The 13,343-nt window shown below is 40.1% G+C and overlaps 1 protein-coding gene across 1 annotated transcript; it reads right to left on the bottom strand.

The window, feature by feature from the left end:
* Positions 1-1,575: 1,575 nt before the first annotated feature.
* Positions 1,576-10,933, bottom strand: tkta (transketolase a). The gene is made up of 14 exons (XM_041033354.1): positions 10,700-10,933; positions 9,007-9,124; positions 8,783-8,896; positions 8,585-8,682; positions 7,514-7,705; positions 7,165-7,283; positions 6,809-7,005; positions 6,536-6,700; positions 5,213-5,369; positions 4,570-4,700; positions 4,362-4,445; positions 4,112-4,205; positions 3,361-3,483; positions 1,576-2,699 (listed from the first exon to the last, which is right to left on the bottom strand). The coding sequence occupies exons 1-14, from the start codon at positions 10,804-10,806 to the stop codon at positions 2,512-2,514; spliced, it is 1,887 nt and encodes a 628-aa protein (XP_040889288.1). The 5' UTR covers positions 10,807-10,933; the 3' UTR covers positions 1,576-2,511.
* Positions 10,934-13,343: the final 2,410 nt, after the last annotated feature.

Raw genomic sequence — 13,343 nt, 5'->3', positions numbered from 1 at the left:
ACTCATGATTCCATCAGTTCTTGCTGTGTTTTTCACCGTAGTGTTTGAGGTTGTGGGCATAATATCTGGTGAGATAAAATTTGTTTTGTGCTTTTTACCCCCTAATCTTTTTGTAGAACAATGACAATCTCAATGTCAATTTTTTATGTGTCTGTCAGACCTGCCAGCTCATACAAGACGATGTAAAGGCCCTCCTTATGAAAGAAAAGGTATATATTTAGTTTGAACCCCAGTTGTGTGCACACAAATGGGGTTTACGATAGTAAATGATTTATGATTTGTTCCAGCATGTTCTAACTTTACCCTCTACCTCTCTATAGATGTTTACCTGGGATTTTGTTTTGCACTTTTCGTGGCCATCCTGAACCTCAGCTCGTATCATGGTAAAGCCCCACAACTTTACAGCACATGAAATATGCAAACGTCCTGGGAAAATACTATTTCTGTGGTTAAATAATGTGCTTCATTCCAGTCTACACACTGTCTTATGGATGTGGAATCATAGTGTTTGCCCTCAGCGGAGCAATACGGAAATATGGCTCTCTATGGTAGGTAGGATAAGAAATAAATTCAGTTTTACACATTGTTCCCGCTGATTAAAATTCTTATCATTATCTTATCAGTGTTTTAAATGAAGCAATGGTATTTGTATGATCTAAAAATGTTATTTGTTTCTTTTGAACAGGAAGCTGAGACAGTGACATCAATCCTGGTGGTGAAAAGAGTTTGTAGTGTTAGCTACAAGGTCAAAGAGCAGAGTCATGTTTCATTCAATTAACTTTAGACTCAGAGATGCTTAAGTCTACCAGGAAGCTTTATATGTGTCCATGGAAGATTTCATGTTTTCATATCTTTTCTGATCAGATATTTAGCTGGTCATTTTCTAGTTACCTCCACCAAGGAAGTTATGTTTTCACCCGTGACTATTGGTTGGTTTATGTATTTCTAAGCACTATTATGTGAAAAGAGCTTAACTGATTTGGATAAAACCTGGTGGAGGGATATGGGCCATGGACAAACCCATGGGGTGGATCAAGGGATTTTTTTTAGTACTTAACATTGCGAGAGAGGACATTTCTTGACATTTTCATCACTTTCTCAGTAAATAATGTGTGGATCTTGATGTTAAAAAAAAAACCAGACATATTTATGGTGTTGAAATCTATGAGGTCATCTAGATCTGGTGGAAGAAAAGGCTGAATCATTTCTGTTATCAGACTACTTCCCTGGTCATTTTATTGCTCTATGAACTATACAGATGTGCAGGATTGTTTAGTCTTGGTGGAGGTTTATGCTCTATTGAGTATCATTCTAGTTTCTTAAGAAAATGTATTGGTGTGCTCAGGGATGTACAGTACAGAAATCAGTTTTTAGAAAGAATGCAGACCTGTAACTTTCATTTCACTTTCATTACAAAAAGAGCTTTGTTATACCAATATAGTATATGTTGTCATAAAGGCTTTGTATCACTTAGTGAGAGCCTGTTCCAATGTGCTGTCACACACACTAAAACACATATGGGGAAAGGGAAAAAAAAACTATTGTAAATGGTCAAAGTCAAATGCAGAGGGCTTTATTACATGAAAGTAAGGTACATACAAAATTTCAAGTAACAAAGAAAGTGTTTGATCTTGGGCTCACAATTCAGATGTAACTTTACCTTCATTGTCACAGCCAACCATATTCTCTGTCAGCACTGGAGGGGCCTTCATCCCTCCACCTTATGTAAAAGAGATCATGTCCCTGACCACACAATGATCATCATCACACTGCTGGCATTGGTCCAAATGTACAGCTAGCACAAATGAACACTGAGGTGTGTAGGTTTATGGTAACCTTAAAATTAATAAGAAAAGAAAGTGCAGAAGAGAAATTATACAACTTTTGAAACCACAAAAGTTGAAATTGTATGAAGATGTGAATTGTGGTTTTTGTGTGACTGCTCTTTACAACCTAACTACATTTGTTTGATTTTTTTCCCCACTACCTTCTACAAACAACAACTTGAATAGCTTCTTTCTCACACCATTGTCATGAAAAAAAAACACCTACTTTAAAACTATGCCCCACCCGGTATCAAGAGCTACATCAGAACAATATAAAAACATTTCCAGCTGAATGAAGTTAATCAAAGAGCATTAAAAAAAACACACACACACGGGGACACATGTATTGTTTTGTATGGTGAGTCATTATGGCCACATTTTGATTGCTGAACTGGATCCATGATGATGGTGAGATTATGTGTGTATGTGTATATGTGTATATGTGTGTTTGCATTTGTGTGTCAGTTTTTGTTTGTGTGATGTGATGGATGCATGAAAGAAAGGTAAATGTGGAACTCTACTTCAAAGTGTACAGCACAAAATCACATTACTTTAGTACACACTTATGGGCATTCACAGTGAAGGAATTTAAAGAGTTGGGTGTCATGTGAATCAAAATCATACTTGACAGTTTATCTAAGTCTGCTGGGGTGTGATCGGATTGGTGGGTGGGGCAGGGAGAAAGTTACTTGGCATTGGTAGAGCTGCTGAGCATCTTGCGGACCGCCTGGGCGATGGCGTCACGGTCGATGCCATAGATCTTGAGCAGCTCGTGTGGTTTGCCACTGCGGGGAACATGGGACACAGCCAGACGATGCAGATTGAAGCCAGACTCATTGACCATTGCTGAGCATACTGCCTCCCCAAGGCCACCTATGGAACAACAATTTACCACATGAGAGACATGAAGAGGGCGCCCAGTTGCCTAAAAAATGTTTGCAGCAACAATGAGCCGTTGCGCACACATCACATAGAGAATATAAGTACATTATATATATACAAGAAAGCATTACAAATGAAACATATCCCTTTGACTACTGAACCACAATCATTCTTGGTCCAGGTGTAAAATGAATGAGACACCCAACATCAGACTGATTAGAGCTGCCAAATATCCTTTGTCCAGTCAAGTCCATGCCATTACCCATCCCCACTCTCTTAGCAGGCACAGGGCACGGCTGTCTGTGCTATCTAGGTCACAGTGAGCCCCATGGGCACATGCTCAGTTAAGGAAATCTGACAGCACTCTGCCTCTCTGGCCCTCACACTTACAAAATGCACCACAATACCAATACCTTGCCTGCAATGGGGACACACAACAGTCAGCCTCCCGCTCTGCCAATGAGCAAATGCCACCACGTCGTGTCTCTGTCGCTGTACCAATGAAAACATGCCACCGCAACACACCCGAGGATATGGACCAATGACAGGGTCCCAGCTACATTATGCTGAGAAGCTTGTTGCTGCTAGGTTTGGTAGTGTTCATATAATATGCAGAAGCTGAACGGGATGAGGAACTTTTATGGAAACATACCTTCGTAGTAGTGGTCCTCTACAGTGAGGATTCGGCCCCTGGTGGCACGTGTGTGATCAATGATGGTTTTGATGTCCAGTGGTTTGATTGTGAAGGGGTCAATGACCCTGACTGAGATCCTCTCTGGAAAATCAGTTAATAAAGAGGGCAGAATACAGCACATGAACAACATTTATGAACAAACAACAACACAACTAAGTGATTTTACATAGTGGATCAATTACCAGAGTTTTGTGTAAATGTTTTAATCAGTGGTTAAAATCACCACAATGTATCTTGAAATAAGCACGTCAGTTTATAATCTCAAATATATCTAGTATAGGTGAGGCAGGTCCATGAAGCATTGCCTGTACATGAGAAAGCCATGTAGACGTTTAAGTTTTAACTCTAGTGGATGTAGACTCAGGGAAGAATGAAAAAATAATAAAAAGGATTGATTCTGAAAGCCTCATTTAAAAGCTTTTGTTGTACACAAGAATACTAGGTGCTGCACCTGGTGACAATGAATCATTAAACTTTTTTAACAGCTTCCATTAAAGTGACTTGTGAGGGAATGAATTAAAGCATGTACTGCATTCTATTGGGTGCCAGCTGTGATAAGGAATGAATCACCAAATCTGGTCATACACAGTATTTGATTAAAAAAATCAATACTCTCCACAGTCTTGTGTGAACTGCTTGGTTTATAGAATAGGATCTGGGGCATATTTAATCTCCTTGCACTTCAAAAAGTAATTTTACTGTACAGTACCTTTCTTTAAATGTTCAGCTGCAGCCAGGGCCTCGTGCAAAGTCACTCCAGCTGCCACCACGGTCACCTGGTCCTCCTTGCCCTGGTACACCACCTGAGAAAGGGAAAAATATTATCTTCTGTTTCGTTTTACATGTTGATAGGGCTTTGTATGTGTGTGTGTGTGTGTGTGTGTTCCTGTGTTTTTTTCCTTTTTTTTCTTACTCTCCCCTCTGTCTCAGCAAATCTGTGAGCACAACAACAATCTCACCTTTGCCTGTCCAACATGGAAGTCCTCATTGCTGTTATAGATGATGGCGCTGTCTTGGCGGCTGGTTCGGATGTAGCAAATACCCTGTATGAAAGGGAAAATGACAACCGCATTAGTGCTGAGCCAGCAAACAGGGTCTCTTGTAAACAGATAAATGTTCCACTGATAGTGTGGGGAGGCCAGAACTCTGCAGCTGGGCTTTAGGTACCTTTATTGTTGCAGCCAGTTCCACAGCCTTCTCTGTGGACACACCATCGCTGGGATAGAAGATGGTTGCTGTGGGAAGGGCCCTGAACATAGCCATGTCTTCTAGACCCATCAGAGACGGTCCTTCCTCTCCTGTAGCATACACATTCGAAGTTGATTTAATATATCCGACAATTAGAAAATCCTCAGAAGTTATCAACTGGTTAGGTGAGCTGATGCATGCAGATATAAACAGACGTAAAGCCAGACTTTCCATGCAGTGTACCTGCACTAACAGAGGGACACCTGGTTCCCTTCAGACAGCTTCCAGGGCAGACAGGAAGGGAGAAAAAGGGAAGGATTGAGTACTAGCTGCAAGGTCAAGGGGGTAGATGATAAGGAAAACAGGATTAGAGGGAAAGAGAGAAAGGATTGCAACAACTGCACAAACCCACAAACATAAATACACACACAGATCATTCTTATGCACATTTATCAGCATTAGGGATACTGTGAATATGGTCTGAGAAAAAAGGTGCTGTGAAGTGCCTGGCTTCAGAGTAAGGGAAAAAAGGTGAATTTTGTGAAGGTGCGGGTGTTGCTGGCGTGTGTGAGAAGGGTTGTGGATTATGGATGCATGGGTCACCAGCAGTGGATTTACTAACCAGTGGACAGGCCACAGTGGGAGCCACACAGGTTGATGTTGCTTTCTGAGATGGCTGCCATGCGAAGTTGGTCATAGGCGCGGGTAAAAAAGGAAGCAAGAGTACTGGCAAACACAACATTCCTCTCACGGGCAGCACATCCCATGGCGACACTGACCTGGGAAAAGAATTCATTGTTTCTTAGTACCCATACACGAGCACAAGTGATATAACCTTCATGAGTGTGCCAAATTAAATGCACACAGGTCGCACGCGCTTGATGCCAAAAAGATCACTCAGAGGGTCAAATACCTGTGGCACAAACCATATTTGAAAGCCTCTTTGAACCAAAGGCCGTGCTTAGTAGAGAGTCAATGAAAAAGGTTTTCCACAAATCTCCAGAGCTTTTTTTCCCATATGGATGGAATCAGCGGCATTCCTCCTCTTACAAATAATTTCCTTTGTCCTGTCTTCAAAAATCTCCCCAATCCCACAGCTTCTTTGCTTAGACAGAAGCGACAACTAAGCATCAGTGAAAGTTCAAACGTGATGTTTGATAAATTCTTACACTTACATACTCTCATATACAATTAAAGAAAATAAAAATATGTATTTAAAAGCTGCACATTAAATATCAGTTGTTTGATTAAAACTAAGAAAAAGACCAATCAATAACAAATCAAGCGTTTGATTCTATAGTGTCAGTCTCCTTATTTAAAATGCAGCAGGTTTTCATTTAGCCTCTCTAGCTGTGCCACTCAGCTTTTCACTTTTCTCATGTGTTCAGCCAGATGGTCCCACCCTCTACACTGATTAATATTTTACTTCTGAATACACTTGTCATGACTGCTTAGCATCATACACATGCCTGACCTACATTGGAGTGGGCTTCTGCTGGAGCCATAACAACACAAGGAATTAATGTCTGATTGTTTCTCTCAAAACGATTAATCAAAGATCACATAAGTCGGTGACAGAGGCGAAAGAAAGGCAGGGCAAACCACTGGTGTGAGCAGCAGCTGCGTTGACCTTAAGAAAGCTAATGAGTTGTATCTTTTCCCATCCTTACATTATGGATAGACAAGTCATGTATAATTAAATAACACAAGCTCCGACTCACAGCTGCGAGATGCAGAGCGGAGAACGAACAATTTGCTCAGCAAAATCAACACATTAAAGAAACAAAGGGTTGTATTTGTATTCGCTAATAAGCTTTATAAAAAGAAAAAAGAAACAGAGAGCATTAGACCAAGAACACCATAAACAGAATATAGATTTGTTTTGTATATCTTTCTCAAACTTTGTGAAACAGGCTTAAATCTGAAGCTTCATGAGGGATCCTACCATGTTCTGCTGTGCAATGTAGCATTCAACAAAGCGGTTGGGATGTTCATTCTTAAAGATCTCTGAGTAGGTGAGGTTGTTGGTGTCTCCATCAAGGGCCACAACACGTTCATTGTAGCGGCCCAGCTTGGCCAAAGCCATCCCATATGCTTTCCGTGTTGCAATCTACAGAATACGAAGAGAGACCATTCATGTATTTGCCTCTATTATTTCTGTAGAAAGCGTGTGAACATACTTGAGAATGAAGTCTGTGGTTGTGCACAGGCGACAAACCTTTTCTCCAGCCTTGTAGCTAGGTGCACTTGGCATCCTGATGTTTCTCAGGCTGACTGGTGGGGAGTCCTCAATGGGAGCAGGTGGGTACAGGTGCTTGCTGCTGTTCATGATGCGGCTCTGCAGATCCTTCATAACCATCTCGGCCATGTCTTTGGGCAGAGGTTTGGCATGCCAGCCTAGCTTATCTTCCGCAGCTGAAACCACATAAACAATGCATGGCACATGTAGATTCAAACTAAGTGCTAATGGGGTTACAGACTGAGGTGAAAAGATGATGCAATGTGCTTTTTGCATTGAATTTGCACCAGAGTGAGAGTTATGCATTTGCAGATGGGGAGTGGATCTGGAGTTACCTGGAATGCCTTTGCCCTTGATGGTTTTTGCAATGATGGCAGTGGGTTGATGGCGTGGCTGGCTCAGAGCCTTGCAAAGCTCTTCCACGCTGTGTCCATCCACAATTATAGCATGCCAGCTACACACATACACACACATCAAGGCCACACATTAAAACACACTTGGTATACTTCACATGATCAGATGGCATGAACACATCTTGCAGATGTTAGCAAAACTCTCTCAGTAATACCATCAATTTCTACAGATTATTTAAATGCAAGACAACAAATACACATCCACTTGTGCACACAATAATTAACCAGCCTCTACTACTCTGCATTTTTCAGTTTTGTGCATTAGTATTACCCGAAAGCTTCACAGCGTTTCTGATATTTCTCCACGTGATGCTGCAAGGGTGCAGGGTCACTTTGCCCCAGGCGGTTGATGTCCATGATGGCCACCAGGTTGTCAAGCTGGTAGTAGGAGGCAAACGACATGGCCTCCCAGACAGCTCCCTCCGACATCTCGCCATCCCCCACCAGGCAGTACACACGGTAGCTGAGGTGGAAAAGAGGGTGAGATTATACCGTGAGTGTGTCTGGGGCATGTTTGGATGAAGGTGGGGTGTTGTGCTCACAAGAAGCAACATATCTCACGAAAATACTCTTTGACACTTTTCCAGTCACATTGATTCTCTTCCCACTATCTGACAGTTGGGTTAGTAACCAGCTGTGACATGATAAAAGCTTCCCCAGGCCTCTGAAGGTGTGGCTGCTGAATTTCACACCTGCCCCTGAAGAATATCTCCTAAGAGAATCCCATAGATTCCTTTATACGGGACAAATGATCCACTTATTTAGTATATATATATATATTTAATTTATTTACTTACTGTTCGCCTTTGGTCTCACTATCACCAGGTGAGTCAAAATGTCCTCTATATATGTCGCTGTTTTATGCAAAGCAATTTTTTTTTCTTTGCCGCCATTGCAAAGGAAACAAGTAATGAAGGGAAATGGAATCAGCTTATAATGATAAATTAGAACAATACACTGAGAACAGATATATGGTTGGAAGCACAATATCTGAATTTGATTCTGAGATGAAATCTGCCCTGATGGTAAAAATAACTGAGATATGACTGCTGGGCCTGTGATTATTAGAGCAGAAGAATCGTGAGAGCAGAGCATGTAGCTGCAGCACACACCCACAAAATCTGGAAAATCCTAATCACTTTCAGTCTGCAGACTGAAAGTGCAGACTGAAAATTGAAGTAAAGATGACTGAGAGATGTGTAGTGCAATACCAAGGAATTTACCAGGGAAGAAATTTAAACTAATGCAAGAAACCTAAAATGCTTATGATAAAAAAAAAGAAAAAAGGAATAGGAAACCAGAGTACTTTATTTTACTTGTGTATCAATACATGAAGGATTACCTGGACTTGTCAAAATATTTCCCAGTATAAGCCATTCCACAAGCCACACCGAGACCCTGCCCCAAGGAGCCAGTGGCTATATCAACAAATTGCTGCTTCTGAAAAGCACACATACACAGTTTTATCAAAAACAGTTGGTACACGGGTTGTGTTTCATGAGATGATTCCTGAGATTTTGTACGGTGCGTGACATCTTACTGGGGTTGGGTGGCCCTCCAGGGTAGAGTCAACCTGGCACAAACTCAGCATCTCGCTCTCCTTCAGGAAACCCGTTTCAACCCACATGGAGTACAGGGCCGGAGCAGCATGACCCTGTGAGAGAAACAATCACAAATCTGCATTAGCTTTGTAAAAGAATAAATTTGAACAAAATTTGAAAGGAGGGCCCCCTGTTTAGACCAATAGGACTATCCAACTCTCACCTTGGACAGGATGAATCGATCATTGTTGAAGTTCCTGGGGTCTTCAGGGCGGTACTTCATGGTGTGGAAGAAAAGCACAGACATGATTTCTGCCACACTGCAGCATGATGTCGGGTGTCTGTAGGACAGAGGAGATAGTGCTTTAACCTGTAAGTCAGACTTAAGTAAATACACATGCACAAAGGAATGCACTGTAATCCCACAAAGACACACAGACCGCTTCAGTTTATCATTAAGAGCATTTGCTTAAAAATCATATTACCATGAACACCATGCATATTAGTGTAGGTGGAAAGAGAGAACTATGCCAGCCTTTAGTATCATTGCAGACTGTAGATGCGAATCATGTTGCAAAATTATCCAAAAAGGTAGATATAATGTAAATGTACCGTAGCACACATACTCTCTCAGGGGTAGTTGAAACATTTGACACTGTGCTAGTGTTTGTAAATTCTAGTATTACATTCAATAAGAACAATTTGTGCTTAAATAAAAAATCATTACATAGAGCTTTTATATTTAACCACTAACTAACTTTACACTTAATCACAACATGCTGCATGCAGTGCTTTCAGTGAATTTTCAGTGAAAAGGATGAAGTATTTTGGCGCGGTGATATCAGTGGGTGGTTATTGGCCTTCCCCACATGTAAAAGACCGGGAGTTGCTCACTGATGATGGCACATGAAGAAAATTAATTTGCACTTTAACACAGCCATTCATTATTAATACTTAAAGTAAGGCTTAGAATATTCTAACTTAAACAACATAATTTCAACTATTTCAACTATAACAGTCCAACACGGAGTTGGGTTCCAAAATTATGAATTGAAATATTTTGGATTACAGATTGAGTGCAGTGATATCACATCTGCATTGAACATATAAATCAGTAATCTGCAACAAAGCTCTGAGAAGAGATTATATGGGAGATTTCAGCTTGTCAATAAAAAAATGTACAATCCTTTCCCCACTGGAAAGGATTGCAGCAACCATGCAATATTCGAGTCTATCTGCAACATACATTCCACCCAGAACTGCACATGGCAGTCTATTGTGCCCTGTACTGCATCGGGCTATATTACCTTTCCAAGGGCAGAAATCAATTACAGTATTTACCTTGCAAACAAAGTAAACATAAGATTTTAATATAAATGCACCAAAAGACCATATACATTTTTAGTTATTCTCCAAAATATGAAAATCCAATTATGTGGAAAGATTAAATAATTCACATTGAATATCAGCTGTGATTAAAGTATTTCATGAATGTTAACTACACTGCACTAAACATTGAAATTTCATTTATTTTATAAGCACACCACAAATGTTCTATAATCAGAATTATATAAAAATTATGTAATGTATATCTTTTCATTTAATGCAGTTAAATGATGAGGGATTCAGAGCAAAATCTATCAAATAAGAATTTTGGAAGTTGAAATTATTCTGTCAGCAGACCAAAGGAGGAGAACAAAGGGAGGACACGTTGTTCCTTTGGCCCTTCACTTGCACATATGTCTGAGTGTGTGCATCTGTACATGTATGTAGTTCAGTGGGTGTGAATGTTGGTGTTTATCCGTGCATGATACATGAAATATTAAGTTTGCATTATGTTTTGCAAACATTGTATAAGTTTATATATGCACTTCATTCTTAAAGCTCATGTGTGAGAGTCAGTGGAGGAGACTTACCCACTGCCCGCTGCAGTCGTTGCCTTGATAGAGTTGATTCGGAGGCGGTTGGCGATGTTCCTCAGCGCCTGCACTGTCTGCTGGTCAGGTTTGTGGTAATCCTCCATGAAGGCAAAATGTCAAGTTCCACTGCACCAGAAAACTGGACCAACTGAGATCCTCTGTTGAGTTTGTGTGTTTTGAATGTGTGTGTGTGACAGCAAGGGTTGCCAAAGAGCAGTACCTGTCTGCGTATATGTGTGTGTATGTGTGTGTGTGTGAGTGGCAGAGGCAGAGAAAAAGAGAGAGAGAGAATGGAAGAGAAGCTGGATTTATCCTATCGGGCATGCAGAGACACAGATGCACACACTGCCCACACACACACACACACACACACACACACACACACACACACACACACACACACACACACACACACACACACACACACACACACACACACATAGACACACACAGAGGAGGGGGAACTCAGTGACGTGGACTGGGTGTTACTGCTAAAATCAAAAGGCACTCATATCATTGGCTACTGTGTGACTGGTATGTATGTGTGTGTGTATGTGTGTGTGTGTGTGTGTGGAAGGAGTGTCTGGATAATTGGGAGGAGGGGAGGCATTTGAAGCATCTCACCCTGATTCACTTTGGCTTTACTGTCTAAACTAATAATTCAGATCTTGATGTTTGATTGTTCTTTGTTATTTATTCACCCCAAACACCCCATTCTTGTTGCCAAAGCCTGTGTTTGTACAGGCCATAATTGGTTTGTATTAGAATTTAAGTAGTGTAAAAAGATGACAGACGTGACGGACATAAAGAGAATAAACAAGAAAGAAAATGAAAAAAGAGAATGTAAACAAGTCAGAGAGCGGGGAAATTTGACAAACAAACAAACAATACAAAACAATCCAAAACACGCAAAAAACAAGACAGAACTTAAAATCAATTAAGTAATATAAACAAATTTTTACTTAACACAAGTCCACTGACCTGCTCACCCTGTTCAGGAGAGCAAAACACATTTTTATAAAAACATATCATTCACCACACCATAATGATTTTAACCAACTTTCAGTCTGGCTTTTGCCATCATTGACATCTCATCTTCATCACAGTGTACACATATTTTATTCTTTATTTTTGTTAATGGTTTGATTTTCATTTTATCATCATGGCTATCATGTAGTTAAGTAATGTAGTTGTATAGTATAACAATATAATTTTATTATTTTAGAATAATAAAGAAAAGAAAATAATAATATACAAATAAAATATAGAATATATATTCTGAATAGCACAAATCCTTCATTACAGAAATGAAAACACACTAAAGGAAATCTAATTATAACACTATTGTCAAAAACTAAAACTAAAATCTGACCTTTCTGGCCTTCCTTGATGCAAAATCATCAATAATGTCATCATATGAAACCTGCTCCCCTATTGAGTGATTGATACTGTTGACAGCAAGGCCAGTGAGCCATTCCTGTCACATGGTTGACCTCAGATACGACTTGATCAACTTTAGGTTTGAAAAGCTCCTCTCTGCTTGAGCCACAGTGACTGGTGTTTGTTAGGTGTTTTGAGAGGTAGTAGTGTTGATAGTGTATTTTTGGAGAATCAGTGTAGATAGAGCAATGGATATATAATATATAAATTAGATAGATATAGATATAGAGTTATATAGATAGGTATATAGGTATATAGATATATAATTCTAAATAATATTAGATATAGATAAGACATATAGATTCATTACATATAAATACACACACACACATACACACACACCCACCCCAGCCTCATCTGTGCCCATCTGACCGCGACAGAAGGGACGGGCGGCAGGCATTGTGGGTAATTCACTGTGAGCTAAAGCAAGACCGCGACAGAAGGGGCGGGCGGCGGGCATTGTGGGTAATTCACTGTGAATTTTTTTCTGTGTGCATTGTTCTGTTTGAGTGTCAGCCACCATGGGGAAGTTGTTTAAGTCCCGTGAGTGAAGCTGCAGCTCATCAACAGATCTATGAAGCATGCTGTCCTACTCAGAAATTCCAACTGTTAAATGAGAATAAATGCAGTTAAATCACAGAAACTATCAGGATTCCAATGATTTGTTTTGGGGTTTTTTTTGAAAGCAAACTTACTTTTCTTGTTATCTGTGAAACGAATCTGCTGGCCAATGGGATGATCATCATATATCATCATCATAAGTCTATTGCCTACCGACAAGACAGGTGACAAACAGGTATGAACATAAAAATCATTCCATCATCTCTGTTCACTAAAGAAGTTATTACACTGAAGATGAAAACCAAAACCAGCTGGTAAATGATGAAAAAAATACTCAATCCCAACACTGGACTCATAGTATAGATAGTCCTTGTCGAATATTACTCAACTACGCATGAAAGTTGCTCTGTCAATTTTTTTTTTTGTTAAGTACTGTGGAGTACTTGCTTTTAAACATACTTAAGTATTCAAAAGTACAAATTACAAAGTACATTTTCTAATATTGATACATTGCTGTACTCTTTTCCACAATGCATTCACATGCTGGTGGTGCATGCTGGGAGAGGGGACGGCTCCCACACTCTCCCAACCCTGCCACCCACCTGAGTCTTTCTTAACAGAACAATTAGAACTGTTGCGT

Source organism: Toxotes jaculatrix, chromosome 3, assembly GCF_017976425.1.
Source record: "Toxotes jaculatrix isolate fToxJac2 chromosome 3, fToxJac2.pri, whole genome shotgun sequence".
NCBI lineage: Eukaryota > Metazoa > Chordata > Actinopteri > Toxotidae > Toxotes > Toxotes jaculatrix.
The sequence above is the reverse complement of the archived record's forward strand: the minus strand, read 5'-3'. Positions and strand labels throughout refer to the sequence as shown.

Bases quoted from the DNA above. Each gene is read 5' to 3' on its own strand.
- tkta (XM_041033354.1), bottom strand. From the start codon at position 10,806: ATGGAGGATTACCACAAACCTGACCAGCAGACAGTGCAGGCGCTGAGG. The intron at 8,897-9,006 runs GTGAGAGTTGGA...TTTCTCTCACAG, and splicing joins ATCGATTCATCCTGTCCAAG to GGTCATGCTGCTCCGGCCCT. The intron at 4,446-4,569 runs GTACCTAAAGCC...CCTTTCATACAG, and splicing joins AACTGGCTGCAACAATAAAG to GGTATTTGCTACATCCGAAC.